Source organism: Crotalus tigris, unplaced genomic scaffold, assembly GCF_016545835.1.
Source record: "Crotalus tigris isolate CLP2741 ecotype Arizona unplaced genomic scaffold, ASM1654583v1 scf7180000017775.1145084777:2100578, whole genome shotgun sequence".
Classification (NCBI taxonomy): domain Eukaryota; kingdom Metazoa; phylum Chordata; class Lepidosauria; order Squamata; family Viperidae; genus Crotalus; species Crotalus tigris.
The window spans coordinates 1,630,001-1,651,683 of record NW_024096626.1 but is presented as its reverse complement, the minus strand read 5'-3'; the positions used below and the strand labels follow the sequence as shown (position 1 = coordinate 1,651,683).

Here is a 21,683-nt window from a genome sequence, read left to right as displayed (position 1 = left end):
GGCTTTGTATACAACAACAAGCCAATCACCGGTAAGGTACATCGCTTGCCAGTGATAAGGTATATCGCTTGCCATGATTGGCTGGTTGTTGTATACTGGGTACGTACCGGTACAGTACAGCACCAGTATCTGTACCAGTTCATACAGTACAGCACCAGTACATACAGTACTGTATACAAATGTCCAACAGTCAAGATGCCATCATGGCTCCACCAGCAAGAAGAAGGAAATATGAAGCCAGTTTCAAACTTAAAGTTGTAAACTTTGCCATGGAACATAATAACTGCGCTGCTGCAAGACAATATGTAACAGAAAAGATGGTTCGGGACTGGAAAGCAAATGAAAAAGCGTTAAAGAGTATGGCAAGGGGTAAGTGTGCATTAAGAAGAGGCACCCCACATTGGCCAGAACTTGAAAAACATGTAGCAGACATGGTGAATGAGCATCGCCAAAATGGTTATGTAGTGACACGAAATAAAATATGTTTGTCTGCACTTCAGTGGGCCAAATCTAAGCCAGATCACAGCAACAGATTTAAGGCCACTGTATCTTGGTGTACTAGATTCTTGAAAAGGCATAATATGGTACTGAGGCAAAAGACAAAAATGGCACACAAATTACCTGCAGATCTTGATAGCAAAGTAATTAGTTTCCATCGATACGTAATACAACAGCGCATTAAACATGGCTATGCGTTAAGTAGTATTGGAAATATGGATGAAACTCCAATGAATTTTGATATGGTTGGAAATAAAACTGTCCATCAAAAAGGTGAAAAAACAATTTTAATTAAAACAACAGGACATGAGAAGTCCAGTTTTACAGTGGTACTAGGATGCACAGCTGATGGTGCCAAACTGAGACCAATGATTATTTTTAAAAGAAAAACAATGCCGAAACTCAAGTTCCCTGTTGGTTGTTTTGTACATGTGAATGAAAAAGGCTGGATGGATGAAGAAGGGGTAAAGCTATGGCTTGATAATGTATGGAGCAGGCGACCAGGTGGACTTCTTCAAAAACGTAGTCTACTGGTGTGGGATATGTTCAGGGCTCATTTAACTCCCAGCACCAAGCAAAGGCTTGCAAGAATAAACACAGATGCGGCAGTTATTCCTGCAGGATTGACATCGTTGGTACAGCCACTGGATGTGTGCCTAAACAAGCCATTTAAAGATCGCATTCGAGAACAGTGGAATGAATGGATGGTTAGCGGCAAAAAGTAATTCACAAAAGGAGGAAACATGCGTGCTCCACAGTTGGATGTTTTGTGCAAGTTTGTCATAAAAGCCTGGAATGATATTGATGCAGAAACAGTAATCAAGTCTTTCAAGAAGTGTGGCATATCAAATTCATTAGATGGTATGGAGGATGACTACTTGTGGCAAGATGAAGAGGAAGCTGAAGCTGAGACCACACCATCTGATACAGAATTCGATCCATATGATGACTGCCTTACAAATGTACCACAAGATGTCATTGATATTTTTATGATATCAGATGATGAACAGGATGATTTTGAAGGCTTTTAAAGGGAAACTGTCACGCAAGCAAAACCTGTAAAAATAGCTTGCAATTATGATGGGCGTTGCTGACTCGCCAGGGACTTGCCCGGCACTTGCTCTTTCTATTGTTTTTTATCTTCCTCCTATCATCATCAGTTCAGTTTGGTTGACAGCTTAGAAAACAAACAGCATGGCAGCTCCCATGGTTTTATTGTCTTATCCTTCCTTTCAGCTTTAGAGTGAATTAGGAAAAGTTTAATCCACTTGCACTGTTTTATGTTTATATGTTTGATGACAGCCTTATGTTTATAAATGACAGTTTTTCTGCTAAGTACCTGCATGTCATAAGCATTTGAATTAAAATTACCATATTGAAATCAAATCTGATGTTTTTTAATTTTTATTTGGTGTGCGTTGGAAGAGGGGTAGTCTTATACGGTGAGTATAGCCCAAACTCTATATTTTAACTGGAAAAGTTGGGGGTCGTCTTATACGCCCAGTCGTCTTATACGCCGGAAAATACGGTATGTGTTAAAGAGAGTTTTTCCATAGACTTTTTATTTTGGATCCCTCTCTGGCTTGGAACTAGTGCCATCTCCTATATGATCAGCAGCAGACTATCTTGGAGGGGACTTGACACTCTCTCTCTCTCTCTCTCTCTCTCTCTCTCTCTCTCTCTCTCTCTCTCTCTTTCTCTCTCTCTCTTTTTTAATATATTTTATTGGTTTTATAGTTTTAACAAAAAGTGTTTAAGACACACTGTGGTGTTTGGGTAAACAAAGATTCTAACATAAAATCACACAATAACAGGTCAACTTAATACATTCGCTATCATCTCTCTATTTCCCTCAAGTAACATAGTAAATTTAATATATTTCATTTCTATCCTAAATTTCTATTACTACTAAACCTGTTTATTAAAACTTTAAATCAATTTCAATTACCATAATCAGATAGTGTTTTACATCAACATATTATCACTTCAAATACCTCTTGCAAATATATTCAAGTTCTTAATCCCTCCCTTTTTTATCACCAATCTTATTTATTTCTTCTTCCAATAATAACTAGTTTAGTTAAAAAAATATTATCATATCTTATCAAATCGTATTATTATACACAAACATCTCTTAAGTAATTAAACATTACACATGTATATAGTTATAGTTTTCTTACTTCTAAATCTAAATCATTATCCTTAACCTTTCAGCCAATAAGTCCATTTTTGTTACTTATAGTAGTCTTTGACTTAATTCATTTCCATTCATTAAAGAAATCAAATTCCATCCAATTAATTATCATACCATATCAAGACGTATTATTATACACAAAAATCTCCTAATTAATTAAGCATTTCAAAATTCCAGTCTAAATCAATCTATTATTCCAAGGAATGCATTCTTAGTCTCTATAAAACCAAGTTTCTTTTTTCACTCCACATTTAACTTTCATATTTCCATATCAAATTTCCATAAAACAAAAAAGTCATCAAACTAAATTAAACACACATAAATATAATTGTAGATTTCTTACTTCTAAATCTAAATCATTATCCTTAAAACAATCCATAGAACCAACATTGCCTATTAATCCATTAAACAGTTTTTACTAATTTAAACACGCATGTATATAATTGCATTTTTCCGTTCTAGATCATTATCTTTAAAACAATCCATGAAGTCAACATTGCCTTTTACTCCATTAAAGATTTTTAAATTTGTTTTTCAATCTAATCCATAAAAACACTTCCCTTTCAACCAGTAAGTCCATTCTCAATTCTTGTAATAATCTTTGAGCAAATGTACATCCCTTTCTCTGCAGTAAATGTCTTTTTTCTCTTTCAACCAATAGATCAGTTCTTATTGCTTATAGTAGTCTTTGAGAAAGTATAAATCTCTTCCTCTGCAGTAAACGTCTTTTTCTGTTCTCTTTGCAATATAGTTGCTTTGTATTTTGAAGTTTTTGCTTCTTCTGGTTCTCTAAGTTGCTGAGGAGGGGATTGTCAGATTCAGAGGGACCTGGACTCTGACTGGGCAGTGCCAGCCGAGTTGCCAGGGGCTGGTCTTAGTCATATTATCTGGAGTGAGTTTGAGCCTGTGACCCCTGATGAAGTGGACAAGGCCATGAGGGCAATGAATGCCGCCACCTGTTTATTGGACCCGTGCCCCTCCTGGCTGGTTTCTGCCAGTAGGGAGGTGACACGAGGCTGGCTCCAGGCGATAATGCTTCCTTGATGGAGGGGTCTTTCCCGCAACCTTTAAAGAAAGCGGTGGTGAGGCCCCTCCTCAAGAAGCTTTCCCTGGACCCAGCTGTTTTGAAGAACTTTCGTCCCGTCTCCAACCTCCCCTTTGTGGGGAAGGTTGTAGAGAAGGTGGTGGCATCTCAACTCTTGCGATCCTTGGATGAAACCAATTATCTGGACCCTTTTCAATCTGGTTTCAGGCCCGGCTACAGCACTGAGACTGCTTTGGTCGCACTGACCGATGACCTCTGGCGAGCCCGGGATAGGGGTCATTCCTCTATCCTGGTGCTTCTTGACCTCTCAGCGGCTTTCGATACCATCGACCATGGTATCCTTCTGCGTCGTCTCGGAGAGGTGGGGGTGGGCGGCACCGTATTGCGGTGGTTCTCCTCCTACCTCTCTGACAGGTCGCAGTCGGTGTTGGCGGGCGGACAGAGATCGACCCCTAGGCGCCTCGATCATGGGGTGCCTCAGGGCTCGGTCCTGTCCCCCCTCCTTTTTAACATCTACATGAAACCGCTGGGTGAGATCATTCGGCGACACGGGGTGAGGTATCATCAGTACGCGGATGATACCCAATTATATATCTCCACCCCGTGTCCTTTCAGTGAAGCAGTCGACGTGATGTGCCGGTGCCTGGAAGATGTGAGGGTCTGGATGGGGGTGAACAGGCTTAGACTCAACCCTGACAAGACCGAGTGGCTCTGGGTCTTGCCTCCCAAAGGCCAACTGGATGGTCCATCTTTAGTCCTGGGGGGGGGCAAATTTACCTCCCTCAGTGCAGGCACGCAACTTGGGTGTCCTCCTGGACTCACAGCTAAATCTGGAACAACATCTATCGGCTGTGGCCAGGGGGACCTTTGCACAGGTTCGCCTAGTGCACCAGTTGCGGCCTTATTTGGATCGGGAGGCTTTACTCACAGTCACTCATGCCCTTGTCACCTCAAGACTGGATTACTGTAACGCGCTCTACATGGGGCTACCCTTGAAGAGCGTTCGGAGACTGCAGTTGGTTCAGAACGCAGCCGCGAGAGCGATTGTGGGCGCGCCAAGGTACGCCCACGTGTCACCTATCCTCCGCGAGCTGCACTGGCTTCCTGTGGGTCTCCGGACGCAATTCAAGGTGTTGGTTATCACCTTTAAAGCCCTTCATGGCATAGGGCCAGGTTACTTACAGGACCGCATTCTGCCGCACAGCTCCCAGAGACCGGTGAGGTCCCATAGATTGGGCCTCCTTCAGGTCCCGTCGGCCAGACAATGTCGGCTGGCGGGCCCTCGGGGAAGGGCCTTTTCTGTGGTGGCTCCGACCTGGTGGAATCAACTTCCCCCCGAGGTTCGAACTACTCCCACCCTGCCGGCCTTTAAGAAGGCCGTTAAAACCCTCCTGTTCCGGCAGGCCTGGGGCTGATGTCCCCGGGGGGCCAGGATATGATCGGACTCGCGGTATGACTGCTTTATTTTATTGTTTTATGACTGTTTTTAACTTTGTACGCCGCCCTGAGTCCTTTGGGATTGGGCGGCATATAAACACTGAAAATAAATAAATAAATAAAATAAATTCCACTTGTATCTCTGTAGATTCCTCTTCTGGTACATTTTGATTTATGACATGATCAGTTGTAACCTGGACATCAGTTTGAGCAAATGTAGTAGAGCATTGTTTCTCAACCTTGACAATTTTAAGGCATGTGGACTTCAACTCCCAGAATTCCACAGCCAGTAATGCTGGCTGTGGAATTCTGGGAGTTGAAGTCCACCTGCCTTAAAATTGTCAAGGTTGAGAAACACTGTAGTACAGTCTCTGGATCTTAATTCTAAAGTACAGTTGTTAAATGTAGCACAAATTTCTGCAGTGGCCTCATAAATCTTTTCCAATATAAGTGCACAGTTCAGTTGTATCTGAGGTTTCTCCATTTTAATACTCTTAAAAGGAAATCTCTTTTTCTTTTTTGTAGAGGCTTTGTTTAATGTAAAAACACCCACTCCCACAGCATCACAGGTGCACAGCTTATCTTTAATGTTTGAAGTTCATAAAAAAAGTAAGCAAAGTTACAATATTAATTTTTCACCACTAGATGTCCTCAGTGAGTTAGGAAAGTCTTTTATTATACTTTTAAGGTATAATATGTATATATATATAAAAGTAGAAACAATAACGTTCTTAAAAATAAAGGAGAGAGGAAACCTTTTCCTTCTTTTTTTTTCCTTTTTCGTGTCCAGTTTATAGCCTTTCAGTGTTTGTAAAATGCCTCCCCCCCCCCCCGCCAAAAAAAGCAGAAGCCGCCTTTCCAAGCCAGGGAAATAATTTCAAAAGCTCTTTACAGGCAAATAAACAAAGAAAAAAGCGGAATAGAGAGAAAAGAAGAAGAAATTCTCACCTGGATTCACCACGGGGGCACTAAAAGCTTAGATGTTTCATGGCCGATCTTCTCCGTCGGCCCTCAGAGATTCATCCGGACAGCTGGAAGAGCTGCCGCTCCTCTGCAGCTGGACCGCAGCCTCCTTGACAGAAGTCGCACCCTCCAGGGCGACTTTGGACCCGTATAAAGGTCCACCGACGAAGGGAAACCTAGTCGAGGAGAGGAGTGTCCCCGTGCGACTAGTGACGCCGTGAACCGGAACCGGAAGCTGGGACTTGACTCTCAATAGGAAGAAATTTGCCAACTCCTGCATTAAATTAATTCTTCTCTCAGGTTTTTATCTGAATATGTGAGGTCTTGAAAGATGAGAGTGGTCATGGTTGTATATGTGGCCAGCAACCAATGTTCTTTCTCACCTCCCTGTGTTCTGTTAGAAATTGAAAAAAGGAGATATGCTCTATATTTGCCTGTCTGCAAATATACGTCTCTGCGCTATTTGCAGGATTCTTGAACATATGAAGACCTATTCATATTTAAGGAACTGTAAACAAATCTCACAATTAACAATATGGATGATAGAGAGAATAGCGATAAGGACTTCCACTCATTATTAAAACCTTCACAAGGTTAAAAATCTTGATTTTGTCTGTACTTTTTATCATTAATATTTAATTCTATTGGGCATAAGATTTCCTTTTCCTCTTGCTTATTCTCTTTTTTTCTCCAGTTTTCTACCGAAGTGCTATTCCATCAGACCTCTACTTTGCTTACTTTGCCTCAGATTTCCTCTATGCCTTTAACAACTTTGCACTGATTAAAATAACATGGCTTCTTAAATTTACTTTATTTCAAAGTTATAGAGAATCAGAACAGCTATTTTTATTATGCCTGTTTATTTAAGGATACATAGCTACTTCTGTTGTAAAAATATACATTTTAAAAATAATTTCAGGCATTGGCCTATTTTGAACAGTTGAAGATATCTCCTGATGCTTGGCAAGTGTGTGCTGAAGCTTTAGCCCAAAGAATCTACAGGTAACAAAATTTTAAGTTGTTTCTTTTCTTAAGTAGAATTATAAGAGATAGTGTATTGTGTAAGTGCCATTCTCACGCACAATATAATTCATAATAGTAGCAATAAAGGAGAATATTTGTAGCTCAGGGTTGAAATAAGGGGTCCTTGGTGCTCTCTGTGCTTGTTTTCTTGCAGACATTTCATTATCCAAACTAGGTATTTCATTATCCAAACTAGGTAACATCATTAACGCTGTTGATATTACCGAGTTTGGGTAATGAAATGTCTGTAAGAAAACAACCAAGCTCAGAGAGCACCAAGGACCCATTGATTCATAATAGCTAGACATCTGTGATTAGTTTATATTTTTGTAGTCATACTGAAATTGCATATGAAGTAGAAACACTTCTCTGTATATACAATAGATGTAAATATAAATTTCAAGCAGATAACCAACTCCATTACAGGTAATCCCCGAGTTATGAGCGTTCACTTAACGCTGATTCAAAGTTATGTGATGAGTTCCCCTAGTGCTTATGAGCAAGTCCCAAAGTTATGAATATTGTAGCATCATGACAGTCGTTCGCCCTTACGAACGACCGCAGTGGCTCTGCAACATTCACCCTCATTATTCCCTCCTTCCCCACCCCTGTCCTGGGTCTCCTAGACACCAGGCCTTCAATATTCACCCTGCGAAGATTGAGATCCTTCGCTTTCTTGGTTGCTTCACTTTCTTGGTTGCTTGGTTGCGTTCGCAGAGAATGGAGGCCTGAAGTAACGCAAGATTATGTGAGATCAGTAGGGTGAGATCTCACGCTACTGATCTCGCGTGATCTCATGGTATTTTAGGCCTCTGTTCTCTGTAATAGAGAACAGAACTGAAGCTGGGGGACACTTCTATGTGCCTCTGGAAGCTGGATTGGGGCTCTGGAGACCTTTTCCAGGCCCAGATCTAAGGCTGGGGGAGGCTTCCGCACCGCCCCTGTGGTCCAAACCGGGCTCCGGAAGCCTTTTCCAGGCTGCTGCTGCCCGGATTTGATGCTGGGAAACACTTCTACGCACCCCGTGTGGCCCGATCCAGGCTTCGGAGGCCGTTCCCAGGCCGCTGCTGCTCAGATTTGAGGCCGGGAAACACTTCTGCGCCCCCCCCCCGCTGCCCAATCCAGGCTCCAAAGGCCTTTTCCAGGCTGCTGCTGCCCCGATTTGAGGCCAGGAAACGCTTCCACAATCCCCTGTGGCCTGATCCGGGTTCTAGAGGCCTTTTCCAGGCCACTGCTGCCCAGAATTGTGGCAGAGAGGAGATGGATCTTTTCCAGGTGAGTTCGACACGGCAGGAAGGGAAGGGGAAGCATGCGGTATCTTAGTGGGTCGGGGAGGCCTTGGGGGCCTGTTCCAGCGCTAGGCCCTTCATGGCCTTCCCCACCCTGAGATACCTCATGTTCGCTTAACGAGCCGCATGTGTTTTAATAAGCAAGGGAGTGATCTCGTACTTTGAACGAGATTCACTCTATGAGTTTTCGAGTTACGAGAGGAATGGGCAGGCTCCATTAGACTCGTAACTCGAAGACTGTATTGTTTGGTGTGGTTATATCCTGATCAACACAAATAATGGAACTAATGGAAGCTGAATTCTCTTCTGTTTCTCAGGAAGTTTGTCAGCCCTCCAGAATTCTTCTCTGAAGTACATGACTGTTTAACTTTATGGCCTAGGACAGGGGTAGGCAACCTCAGCTCTTTTATGACTCATGGACTTCAACTCACAGAATTGTGATTCTGGGAGTTGAAGTCCATGAGTCATAAAAGAGCCAAGGTTGCCTTTGCCTACCCCGGTGTACTTTTGCCGTTTTTCCTTCCCCAAGGCTCTGGGGAATCCTTCTTCCACTCCCTCTCATCCTTGGCAGTTTTCCTTGCGCAGCACTCAGCGCTGCCACTCCAATTCCTTCCAACAACTTAGAGCTGCTCCACGAGTACCCAGGCAGCCTTTTTCAGCCATTAGAACGTTGCGGCCGCCATTTTGGTTGCCGCCAAAGGTGACGCAGTCTGAACAGAGCCGGGTTTTTTTTCAGCAGGAAGGGTACCCTTTCAACCAGCTGCCACTGTGTTTTCCTAGCTCACCCGAGCTCGGGGGCAGGGATCCCACGTCCATCCGAACCCCACGGACTCCTTCTGTGATCCCTCGCAGCGCTCGGAGCGGCCGTCATTTTGGGCATGCCGCGCGGTCTTCTAACAAGCATAGTGTAGCTCACGTTAAGTGGCTGCTTGCCTGAAGGGATCAGCAAGCCTCTCAGGCTTTTTCTACCTCACGGCGTGATTGCCTTCCAGGGCTGCCACCCTTAATCAGGGACTCTGCAGGCCTGCGCTGGGACGGGGGGTGCGCAGGACCTCTTGATACAGATTGGATCCCTGCCACCAGCCACGGCCTGTACTACATCCAGGCCGCCATTTTAACTTTGTGAGCGATCCTTCTGCTCTTACCAGGTCCTCCTAGGCCCTTTGCGCCCATCCTTGGGCATTCTGGTGCACCTTGCCTGGCCACCTAAGGCCCACTGGGCGGAGCCTGACTGCGGGCCCCAACCGTGCCTTCGGCTTCAACCACAATAAGCTGTGACCGACAGCCCAGAGAGACTTGTTTCCCTGGTTAAGTGGTCAGGGGAGCAGTTCATACTCCCTGCTCCAACTACTCTTCCCGCCAGTTGCTTGCCTGCCAGAGGTCCCCTCAGCACTCCTGAGATAGCTCGCCCCAGGATGGAGGACTCCACGGTACCTCACCCTATGAGCACCCTATGAGTGCCTCCCCATCCTCAAGCCATGGCCGGCGCAAAACCTCCAAACAGGAGGCAGCAGGCAAGCTCAAGGACAAGGCGAAGGCCATCCTCAAAAAGCCTTCCAAATTGGCGGAGAAGCAAGCCAGCCGGAGGCACCAGGCTCTTTCTCCAGAGCTCAGAGACAGGCAAGAGCAGAGACGGATCAGCTAGTGGTCCCTGACTTTGACCTCCTTTTAGGACCTTCGACCTCTGCTCAGGGCGTGTGGTCTATAGCAGAGGCCCCCACCACACAGTTTTCCCCTCTGGTGACAGCTCACGACACAGCTGCCCACCCACCGACATTTCCCTCACAGGTTCCATTTTTGGGGCCTAAGGCCACCTTTACACCAACGGCCGCCGGGCTTAGGGGACCCAAACCCGGGGATATTCTCTGTGATGGTCACCTCGAAGCCCTCATTTCTAGGGTTGTGGATCGCGCACTAGCGACACGGTCTTTCCACTTCCCTGAGCAGGAGGCTATTCCCCCGGTACTTCCGCCTTATGTTCCTCCAACAGGGGTCTCCACATATCATGAGCCCCCGTCTCGCGGCCGTTCCTCAGTTAGTGGCTATTCATCTTCAATGGGCTGTGACCAGCCGGACTTCCCTTTGTCTGAGGAGGAGGAACTCCCCCCAGACCCATCTCCACCTGGAGGCCTATTCAACCCAGCTCTCTTTCTTCCCTTGCTACGCAAGGCCACCACGATGGCCAACATAGGGTCTGATCAGTTCCCTCAGCCACAGGCCACGTCCTATTTGAACCCAGTATTCTTCAAAACAGTGGCAGCCTAACACCATGTCCCTTGCCCTTCGATCTTCCTAAACGGAGTTTGGAAGCAATGGGTTTCCCCCTCTTCCTTCCCCTCCATGGGAGGAACAGATAAAAGGTTGTTTAGCACGTCACCAGATCTGACTGATGCTCTGGAAGTACCTAAGTTGGACAAAACCTGGACCCCTCTTGTGTCTTCAACCACAGTCTCGGAGGACATGGCCGAGGCACTTAAGGCCGAGGACAGGAAATGGTACTTGACTTTCCACAAGACCCCTAAGGCGGCCGCGTGGGCAATTAAAATTGGCACTTACGCGTCCTTTTTTTGTTACGACCACCCTCCTATGGCTGCGCCAGCTTTAGGCCAGGCTTCCTCCAGAGGACTTACGGACTCACCAGGATCTAAGCAAAATGGTTGCAGCGACGGAGTATGTGTTGGATGCAACCTTACAGTCGGCCAACTTTGCCTCTAGATCCATAGCTTCCAATGTCACGGCTAGAAGGATGCTATGGCTCAAGCACCGGCAGGCCAACACCAAGCCAAAAATGGCGTCTGGCAATGGCCCCTTACCAGGGGGGCCATCTCTTCGGGGATGCCTTGAATCCGTACCTAGTGGAGAACAAGCGGAAGGTCATGGCCCACCTCTTCAAGAGGTCCGATAGATGCACCACTCCTTACGGCCATAGGCAGTCCTTTCGGCCTGCGACGGGGTCGGGATTCACCCAACCTTCACGCCCAGACAGGACCGTCCATATGACCAGTCAGGCTTTAGGCCCAGACAACAGAATCAGGGCAAGAGGCCATTTCGAGAGGGTGGTCGTTCCTTCAGGAGATCCAAGTGACTCCCAGACCATCTCTCCCATAGGGGGCAGGCTTTCTCTTTTCTTCCATCAATGGGAGCTCACCACCACGGACGCCTGGGTCTTGCAAACTATCCAATTCGGCCTGTCCCCCAAATTTGTGTCCAGTCCCCCGGGTCATTTCATCTCCTGTCCCACACCCTGAGATTCAGTCAAACGGGGTCTTATGCAGGAGGCCATTTGTCATCTTATGGACATACAGGCCATAGAACTGGTACCATCCTCTTCGTGGTTCCCAAAGCCTCGGGGGGATGGAGGGCAATTCTAGACTTCAAAGGTCTGAATTTCCACATTGCATACAAGAAATTCAAGATGCAATTGCTCCAGTCAATTTTAGGGGGCATCAGAAAAGGATACTTCCTAACGTCTATAGACCTCATGGAAGCATATCTCCACATCCCCATCTTTCCGGACCACCGGCAGTACCCCTGGTTCTGCTACAGGGGCCACCACTTCCAATGCAGGGCTCTCCCATTCGGTCTGTCCTCGGCTCTCAGGGTGTTCACCAAAATCCTAGCTGTGCTGGTTGCTCATTTACAGAAGGTACCGGTACGTGTCCAGTGCTACCTGGACGACATTCTTATTCAATCGTCCTCTTTCCGGGCGGCTCAGTTGGACCTGAACTTAACCATCCAGATCCTCCAACAGCACGGGTTTTCGGTGAACTCCCTAAAGAGCCAGATGGTTCCCTCATCCAGACTTCTGCACCTGGGAGCCATCATAGACACCACAAATTGCATGGTCTATCTCTCCCAGGAGCGTCTAGACAGCATCAGGGACCTAGCTTGCCAGGTGTACCACTGTCCCCCTGATCTTACTTCTCAACTCCTAGAGAAAATGGTCTCCTGCATAGCCATAGTTCCCTGGGCCAGACTGCATTTACGGAGCCTTCAATGGTTCCTTCTCCCATTTCAGCGGTTGAATGTCAGCTCATCCAGCCGACAGGTGAGTCTCCCGGTCCAAACCCTGATGTCTCTTTGCTGGTGGTTCTCACAAGCGGTTGCCAGGGGGTCACTATTCAAGGAGCCCAACCGTCTCACAATCACGAGGGACACCAGTCTGTTCGGTTGGGGAGCTCACCTACAGTCTCAGTTTGCGCAGGGCCGTTGGTCCTGCACAGATTTGAAACACAAGATCAATTGGCTGGAACTCAGGGCCATTCACCTAGCTCTGCGCCACTTCCACAACCAGATCTGGGGCGACACATATTGGTCGTTACGGACAACGTGGCGTCAAAGGCCCATGTGAACAGGCAAGGGGGCACCTGGTCCAAGTCCCTCATGTCCAAGGCCCGGTTACTGGGCTCCTGGGCAGAGTCCAACCTGTCCTCCCTCAGGCCGAACACATCTCGGGGGAGAAGAACTGGCAAGCGGACTTTCTGAGTTGCTCCACCGTAGATCCCTCGGAATGGGGTCTACATCTGGATCTTTTCACCGAGATGTCCTGAAGGTTTGGCCAACCGGTCCTCAACCTATTCGTGTCATTGAGCAATGCCCAGCTCCCGAGGTACTTCTCTCGCTATTACTCCCCAGGGGAAGAGGGGACGGATGCTTTACGAACTCCGTGGCTGGACAGCCTTCTCTATGCCTTCCCTCCCCCTGATTCCGGCGACCATCCGCAAACTGATACAAGAGCAAGCGGAGGTGATCCTCGTGGCTCCGTACTGGCCTCGGAGACCCTGGTTCGCTGACCTGATGAACCTCTCCCGCTTTCCCCCATGGAAGATTCCCCCAGATCGCGTGTCCCTGCACCAGGGGGTCATCCAACATCCGGACCCTCAGTGGTTACAGTTAGCCACCTGGCACTTGAGCGTAGAATCATGACTCAGGAGTTGTTCTCACCAAGGGCGATTTCCATGATTCAGGCCTCTCGCAGGCCAGGGACCAATCGCATTTATGACTCCACATGGAGGAATTTTTGCCATTGATGCGAAAGGTGGCACCTGGACATATCAAAATTGATGATCCCTCAGATCTTAGACTACCTTCTTGTCAGCCTAGATCAGTGGTTCTCAACCTTTTTAATGCCGCGACCCCCAACTGGTCATAAGTCGAGGACTACCCAACCGGTCGTAAGTCGAGGACTTTCCCGGCCCGGGAGTGCTGCGCATGCGTGGTGCCACCCCCTGCGCCGGCCGAAGCGTAGCTGGCAAGCGGCAGAGACGGCACAGGTCGACACCGGCTGGGCCACCAGCTGGCCGAGCTCAACGGAGGTAAAGCACCCGCTGGGCCCCATGCGCGCCAGCAACCCTCCTTGCGCCCGCCGGCCTCCCACCTCCCACCCCTGGCCCTCTTTTACTTACATTTTTAGTAGTTGCTCAGCAGGGAGGGGTGGAAACTTCCAGACAGCTCGCCTTCGCTGCAGACAACTTGCAGCACCGTTTGCAGAATGGGACTTTTGGCGGGCTCAGCAGGGCAGAGACAGCCTGGACAATTCCTATTGGCTTTTGAAAGCCAATAGAATTAGACTCTATTCAAGAGAGTCTATTCTATTGGCTTTCAAAAGCCAATAGAATAAAAGGGAGTAGCACAGCTAAGGAAAAGGGGAAAAAATGGCAGACTGCGTTGTTTGGCGACCCCCGTGAAATGGTCATTAGACCCCAAATGGGGTCCTGACCCACAGGTTGAGAACTGCTGGCCTAGATAGAGGCCTGGCCCCTGCAACCATCCGTAGACAGGTGGCTGCCCTATCCACCCTACTCACCTGCGCCAATTCGATTCCTCTGGCTCACCATCCCAGAATACGCACCTTTCTCAAGGGCGCCAGCAACACCAAGCCACCCGTGGTACACAGGTACCCATTTTGGGAGTTGCCCCGAGTCCTACTTGCACTCACTAGACCGCCTTTTGAGCCGGTCGCTACTATAGCCTTGAGGTCCTTATCCCACAAGCTCGCCTTCCTCAGCCAGGCGCATTTCTGAGCTGACGGCTCTATTGATCAGGGATGATCTTTGTATTTTCCACTGGGACCGGGTGGTCCTTTGGCTGGATCCCATATTCGTGCCCAAGGTCAATTCGCTCTTCCATAGAACCCAGGAAATCATTTTGCCAGAAGGATTTTCTGTTCCAATCCTTCCTATGACTTGGAGCGGCAGTGGCACATGCTGGACGTCCGCAGGGCATTGCATCGGTACATCAAGCGCATGGCACCTTTTCACAAGTCGGAGGCCCTTTTTGTTTCCTTCTTCCCGGTTTCCCTGGGGCAGAAGGTGTCCGTCTCCACCATAGGTAGGTGGATCAGGGCCTGTATTGCGGAGGCGTACCAGTCGTCTTCGCTACCAGCTCCAAGTCATATCACGGCCCACTCCACTCACAGCGCTGCGACCTCTGCAGCATGGGCCACTCAGGCATCCATCAAGGAGATTTGCAGGGCTGCGACATGGTCTTCGCCCTCTCCATTGGTACGCCATTATAAGATTGTCCGCTTTGCTTCCGCGGACGCCTTCTTTGGTCGGAGGGTCCTTCAGCAGGTGGTTTCCGGGGACGCAGATCCAGCCTCTGTTTCCCACCCATTGGGACAGTGAGGCTTTGGTATGTCCCAGTGGTGGATTCTCCATCTCCTTTGCTGGAGAAGGGGGCGTTGTTTTACCTGAAAGCCTTTTCTCAGCACGGAGATGGAGAATCCACACCCACCCTTAAGGTCAGTTAGGCCGGATTTAGGGATTTGAGAGCCAACACCTCATCCTAGCATCAGCCACTTTCGCCCTCGTCAAGACTGGGATCTCCTAGCAACAGGAGGCCTGTCAAGCTTGGCTAACTTGGTCTCAAGAGCAGGCAGACAGAGAAAACCCATTGGTGGATTCTCCATCTCCCTGCTGAGAAAAGGCGTTCAAGTAAGACAACGCTGCTTCTATGCTACTGAATGCTGCTTTTTCTCCTTTTACATGTATGGATCCAAGTCTAATCTGTTATTAGTCTAAATAGATGTTGTAGCAGCATGGCCATAGATTATTATTCATTACTTCACTTGTGCTAGAGTTTATATAGTTTGAGCCATTCGCTGACAGCTAAACATAACCTGTGTTGTAATATGAATTGAATCCCCATAATCACTAGTTTGTCTTGAGATATCTGTGTTGTAATCTGAAGTATCCACACCCAACTCAGTGATCAACCTCTAGGAATATAGCTTAAAAATATAATCTCTTGCTTGAATTGGACTATTTTTCATAACACGTTATCACTTTGCCTGTAGTGTCGAAAGCAGTGTCTAGATTGTAGTAATTATAGCTAAATTTTGTAACCTATCATTAAACCAAAATTTGGTTTGGAACAATGATTTCTGCTGCAAAATGTATACAATTTTGTTATTTAAAAGGAGATTGCCTTGAACCCAGATATAACTTTAGCTCTTCAAATGAGGAGCAGAATGTAAGTGAAATCAGTAAATGAATACATATGTACATATTTGCCTATAAATTTATATTTGTGTACTTATAGTTATGAACAAAGCAAAATTTTAATCAGACACTAAATTGCTATCCAAGCCATCAGATAAAACATCAAATAAATAGTTTCATCCCATATTTATTAGATTGTTTTCTCTATTTCAGTGATGATCACATCAAGTTCTTCTGCTTTCAAGTTCTGGAACATCAAATTAAATACAAGTGAGATACTTGCCTTATATTTATGAAAGGTTGAAGTAGATAATCTTTGCAGTCTTTTTCAAATCCACAATTTTTGTATGGGTCTGTGTGTGTGTATGTGTAGATAGATAGATAGATAGATAGATAGATAGATAGATAGATAGATAGATAGATAGATAGAGATAGAGATATAATGCAAAAATTCCTGTTCATAGCAGTTGTATTTAAAAATCCAAAATCTTATGTAGCCAACACAGTACTGGAAGCTTCTGCAGAAATGTTTCTCTGGAAGGTTTGTAAATATTTTAAATTAATGCTCTATTTCAGATATTCTCAACTAACTGAAGTACAGCAACAGCTAATTAGGGAAACGCTAATAACATGGTTACAAGCGCAGGTAAGTTTTTCTCATACAATTTATTATTATTTACCATGTGCTTCAATAATTTTCCAAATAAATGACTTTACTTATAAAAATATAATTGCTTATTTCATACATGATCATATCTTGAAACATTTTAAAAATGCATTTTTTTTCCAGATGGTGAATTCTCAATCAGAGAAGACATTTATACGAAACAAAGCAGCTCAAGTCTTTGCTTTGCTGTTTGTTACAGAATATGTCACAAAATGGCCCAAGTTTTTCTTTGATATTCTGTCTGTGGTAGGCCTGAATCCTCGAGGTGTGGACCTTTATCTCAGAATTCTTATGGCAGTTGATGCTGAACTGGTAGATAGGGATGTTGTTCATACTTCAGAGGTAAATTCCTTTTTTATAAAATAATTGTGCCCATTAATTTAAGCTTTATGTAACAATCTTGACATAATAAGTTGGGTTGATAATTAACCTATTGTGTTAAACAAGGCATGTTTAGAAGCCATGTCTTTAAAATGGCATATTTAGAAACTGTAGAAAAGTCTGTCTCAACTTGGTACTATCCAGATGTACTGAAATGTTTTCAGAATTTTTGTGCTGGGGAATTCAAGAAATTTGAGTCCCAATACACTTGCAGAATATTAGATTAGGAGAAACTGTAACAGAGTTTGTGATACAATATGAGCTCGGGTCATATGTATAATATAAGTAATTGTTAAATTTTAGATTATAGAACAAGATTGTTTTAATTTCTATTTGAAAACACAGGAAACTGGAAAAATATTTTATGTGTTAAACCACAGAAGCTGTTAAGGCTTGGTTCAGTTGTACAGGTCATAACAGATTGAGAAACTAGGGTTCCTACATCCACAGTTCACATTGGGCTTTCAGGTTAACAGTGGGTAGTAGAGAAGAAGATATAGCTTCTAAAATCATTTGCTAAAATTACCTCTGAGGAAATTTTGCCTAATGCAGCTATGAATTATTCGAGTCTCTTTAACTTCCATCTGCTATAATAATTCTGTAGGGAGAAAACACAAGAGATCCATAGTTCATTCAAAGTCACTTCTGTATCTGATGTAGTGATATCTGATATATATTGACAATAATACTCATTATTCAAAGTCACTTCTTACAATTGTATGTAGTGATATCTGATATATATTGACAATAATACTCATTATTACAAAGAAATTCTATGTTTTTTAATATATAAGTTGTTTAATGTTAGGTAAATTAGCATACATATTGATTAGAGTAAATAAATAAAAAAGAAATGATGCAAAAATTTAAACATTCTGCAATTCAGCCACACAGAGCTACACATACATTGTCACATATACTAAAATGTAATTCCCTTCCACAACAAGCAATAAAAACACAAAATATACCCAGTGCAATAAAGTAAAAAGTATACTTAAATAAATGGGCATACAAGAGAAGGGGCAGAAAGACAAACTAATTCACTTAGATTCACCAAATGCATAGACTATAGCAGTCAAACATAATATAATACATAGATGGATGTTCCTACTCAACATGCTCTAAAGTAAAAGGTAATGCATACATATACTATCAGACAAAAATAATGCATAGAGATGTACAGAGTGCAGCAGCAAGAGAAAAAAAGATTGGTAAGCAAAGGGTGGTGAAATGTGTCAGAGAATTAAAAAGCAGAAGGCAAGAGAAAGTAGAGGAGCAAGGCAGGGAGAGAAAGATATTCAGAAACATGGAGGCATGCATTAAGGCAGAATATAAAAATCCCAACTGCAGCAGGGCAGGCAGTTAAAGAAAAAAGAGATACAAAAATGCATAGAGTATGGTGGAGAAGGAATGTAAAGATTGTTGGGGCTGGGAGTACAGTTAACCAATCAACACCACAGCTCTTGATAATTATCCCGGCAATGCTGCTTTGAGTAAGGCCACACTGGGAGAGATACTCAAGCCTATGTGTTTGGTATGAGGCCCAAAGCAGGGACCTTTAGACTTCCTCTCTCTTACATGCACAGACCACTATTAGAATTTTTTTTAGATGCATTTCATCCCTAATACGTGATTTTTTAAAACATTAATGCAACATGTCATAGAAAGTTGGAAATAAATATTAAACATTTGAAATTACAGAGTAGTGATGAAGAGACATCAACCATATAGATGCATTTTATGATGAATATTAGATTACTGCTAGTATTAACTGTCCCAACGTTTTCAATTTTCAAAAAATGGAAACAGGCACCTCAGTCTTTACTTTTGAAGATTAACATCCTTATTATACCTATAGGAGGCTCGTAGAAATACTCTACTAAAGGATACTATGAGAGAGCAATGCATTCCAAGTTTGGTTGAATCATGGTATCAAATCTTGCAAACATATCAGTATACAAATTCAGAATTGACATGTCAGTGCCTTGAAGCAGTTGGAGCATATGTCTCTTGGATAGATTTGAGTCTAATTGCAAATGAAAGGTAATGCTCTTATTCATTCACTAATGAATTTACTGTGTGATAAAACTAGTGAAATTTTAGGGTAACCACCATTAAAAAATAAGTCCTTTTTGTAATTGTTTGAAAAATTAGCCACTTTAAAAATAATTGTTAGCTGTTTTGCAAATATAGTGAAACCTAATTTTAAAGTGCTATTTGTGGGGAATCTATGTCTATTATTTTTGAATATCTGTTAACTATAGTAGTATCTCATTGTGGCAATTTACAACACTCCCATAATTATATCATTTTATATTATTTGCATGCTATTATGCAAATATCATATTTTTTATTGAAAATTTTATAAACTTTTTACAATAAAATACCTCCCCCCCTCCCACCCCCATAACCCTCCCCCCTCCTTCCCAGAGCTGAATACAGGGTTTAAAAAAAAAAAAAACGTACAAATTAAATGAACATCAATCAACTATACATAACATCCAAAAAATTAAAAATACTTTAACTCCAATACATAGAAACAACAAATCCAACCATAGCCGCATTAAACTATAAATTATTTAAAAGCTAAATAATACTTCCTAATCCCATATTTATTCTGTACAAAATTTACCCATCTTTTCCACACCGAAATATAACTCTCTTGTGAATGGTCTTTCAGATAAGCCGAAATTTTTGCCATTTCTGATAAATAAGAAACTTTAAGAAACCATTCCTCTAGAGTAGGCAAGGAATCTTTCTTCCAATATTGCCCAATCAATAACCTTGCTGCCGTAATAAAATTCAACATTAAAGTAATCTCTTTACCATCACAGTCTTCAATAATACCTAACAAAAATAATTGTGGTGTAAATTTTATCCTTCTATTAAAAATCTTCTGAGTGTTCCACCAAATCTTAATCCAAAAAGCCTTTATATTTCTACATGACCACCAAATATGATAGTACGTTGCATCCAAACAACCACATCTCCAACATTTGGGCTGTACATTCGGATACATACGAGACAACTTTTGTGGATCAAGGTGCCATCTATAAAACATTTTATAAAAATTTTCTCGTAAATTTTGAGCTTGGGTGAACTTAACATTCCTCACCCAAATTATCTCCCATGTATCTAATAAAATCGGCTCTTCAAAATTTTGAGCCCATTTAACCATACAATCTTTAACTAATTCTGTTTCTGAATCCAATTCCACTAAAACATTATAAACTCTTTTTATATGAATTCGACTTTGATCTTTAATTTGTTTCATCAAATTCATACCTTCCGTAGTAAAACCCACTTTTTGATCTATACTCCATCTTTCTAATAATTGCCTATACTGAAACCAAGAATAAATAATATTTTCTTGCATTAATTCCTCCATAGATTTTAATTGCCAATTATTCCCTTCCAACTTAAGCAGTTGCTTGTAAGAAATCCTATCCATTTTCACTCCTTTCCTTATCCCCTCTATTGCATGCCCAGGAATTCCCCACAACGGTATTCTAAAATTTAATCTATAATATTTCTTCCAGACACGCAATAGAGCAATTCTTAAAACATGGGACTTAAAAACCCTATCCACCTTTTTATTATAAATTAAATACGCATGCCATCCAAATAATAAATCCCATCCCTCCAAAAAAAGTATATTTGAATTTGTTAAGTTAACCCAATCACTAATCAACATTAAAACCACCGCATCATAATACAATTTCAAATTCGGCACCTTGAGTCCTCCTCTCTCTCGAACATCTTGCATAATTTTAAGCTTAACTCTTGTTTTTTTCCCAGCCCAAATGAATCTATTAATACCCTTCTGCCATTCTTCTAAATTTACCTCTTTCTTTAAAATAGGTATCATTTGAAACAAGAAAAGAAATTTTGGCAGAACATTCATTTTAACTGCAGCAATTCTCCCAAACAAAGATAATTGCAGTTTTTTCCAATCATTCAAATCCTTCTGCATTTTAAGCCATAACATTTCATAATTATTTTTATACAGTTTTACATTAGATGCAGTTATATAAACCCCCAAATATTTTACCTTTTTTACAATTTCAAAACCTGTCAAATTAACTAAAATCTCCTTATCCGAATTAGACATATTTTTAGATAATATTTTAGTCTTATTATTATTAACTTTAAAACCAGAAACTTGCCCATACTGATTTATAATCTGTAACAACTCCAATACCGAATAGGTTGGTTGAGACAAAGTAACAACCAAATCATCAGCAAAAGCTCTTAACTTGTAATCTTTCTTATTAATCATTATTCCCTTTATTTTAGATGATTCACGAATTTTAATCAACAAAATTTCTAATGTTAAAACAAACAACAAAGGGGACAATGAACATCCCTGTCTTGTACCCTTTCCGATTTGAAAAACCTCAGATAAACCTCCATTAATTATAAGTTGCGCCGATTGTTTTTGATAAATACCTCTAAGAGCTTGCAAAATTTTATCCCCAAAATTCATCTCTTCAAGCAACCTTAACATAAATTGCCAATTTAACTGATCAAAGGCTTTCTCAGCATCTAAAAAAATCAAACCTGCAGGAATCTGAATATTTTTATCCAAATATTCTATTAAATTAATGATTTGTCTAACATTATTCTTCGTATATCTCCCGGTTATAAAACCTGTTTGATCTGTATGTATCACTTGATTCAATACAATCATAAGTCTGTTCGCTAAAATTTTTGAAAAAATTTTATAATCTATATTCAAAAGAGA

The 21,683-nt window shown here is 43.0% G+C and overlaps 1 protein-coding gene across 4 annotated transcripts in view; it reads left to right on the top strand.

Annotated features, from left to right (window-relative positions):
* The window catches only part of XPOT (exportin for tRNA), a 65,933-nt gene that overhangs the window by 9,505 nt on the left and 34,745 nt on the right, over nucleotides 1-21,683 (top strand). For all 4 annotated transcript variants that reach the window (XM_039342199.1, XM_039342200.1, XM_039342198.1 and 1 more), the window contains 5 exons: nucleotides 7,057-7,139; nucleotides 16,105-16,161; nucleotides 16,468-16,537; nucleotides 16,682-16,900; nucleotides 18,798-18,982. In XM_039342199.1, the coding sequence (XP_039198133.1) occupies nucleotides 7,057-7,139; nucleotides 16,105-16,161; nucleotides 16,468-16,537; nucleotides 16,682-16,900; nucleotides 18,798-18,982 (614 nt within the window). The remainder of the gene's footprint in view (nucleotides 1-7,056; nucleotides 7,140-16,104; nucleotides 16,162-16,467; nucleotides 16,538-16,681; nucleotides 16,901-18,797; nucleotides 18,983-21,683) is intronic.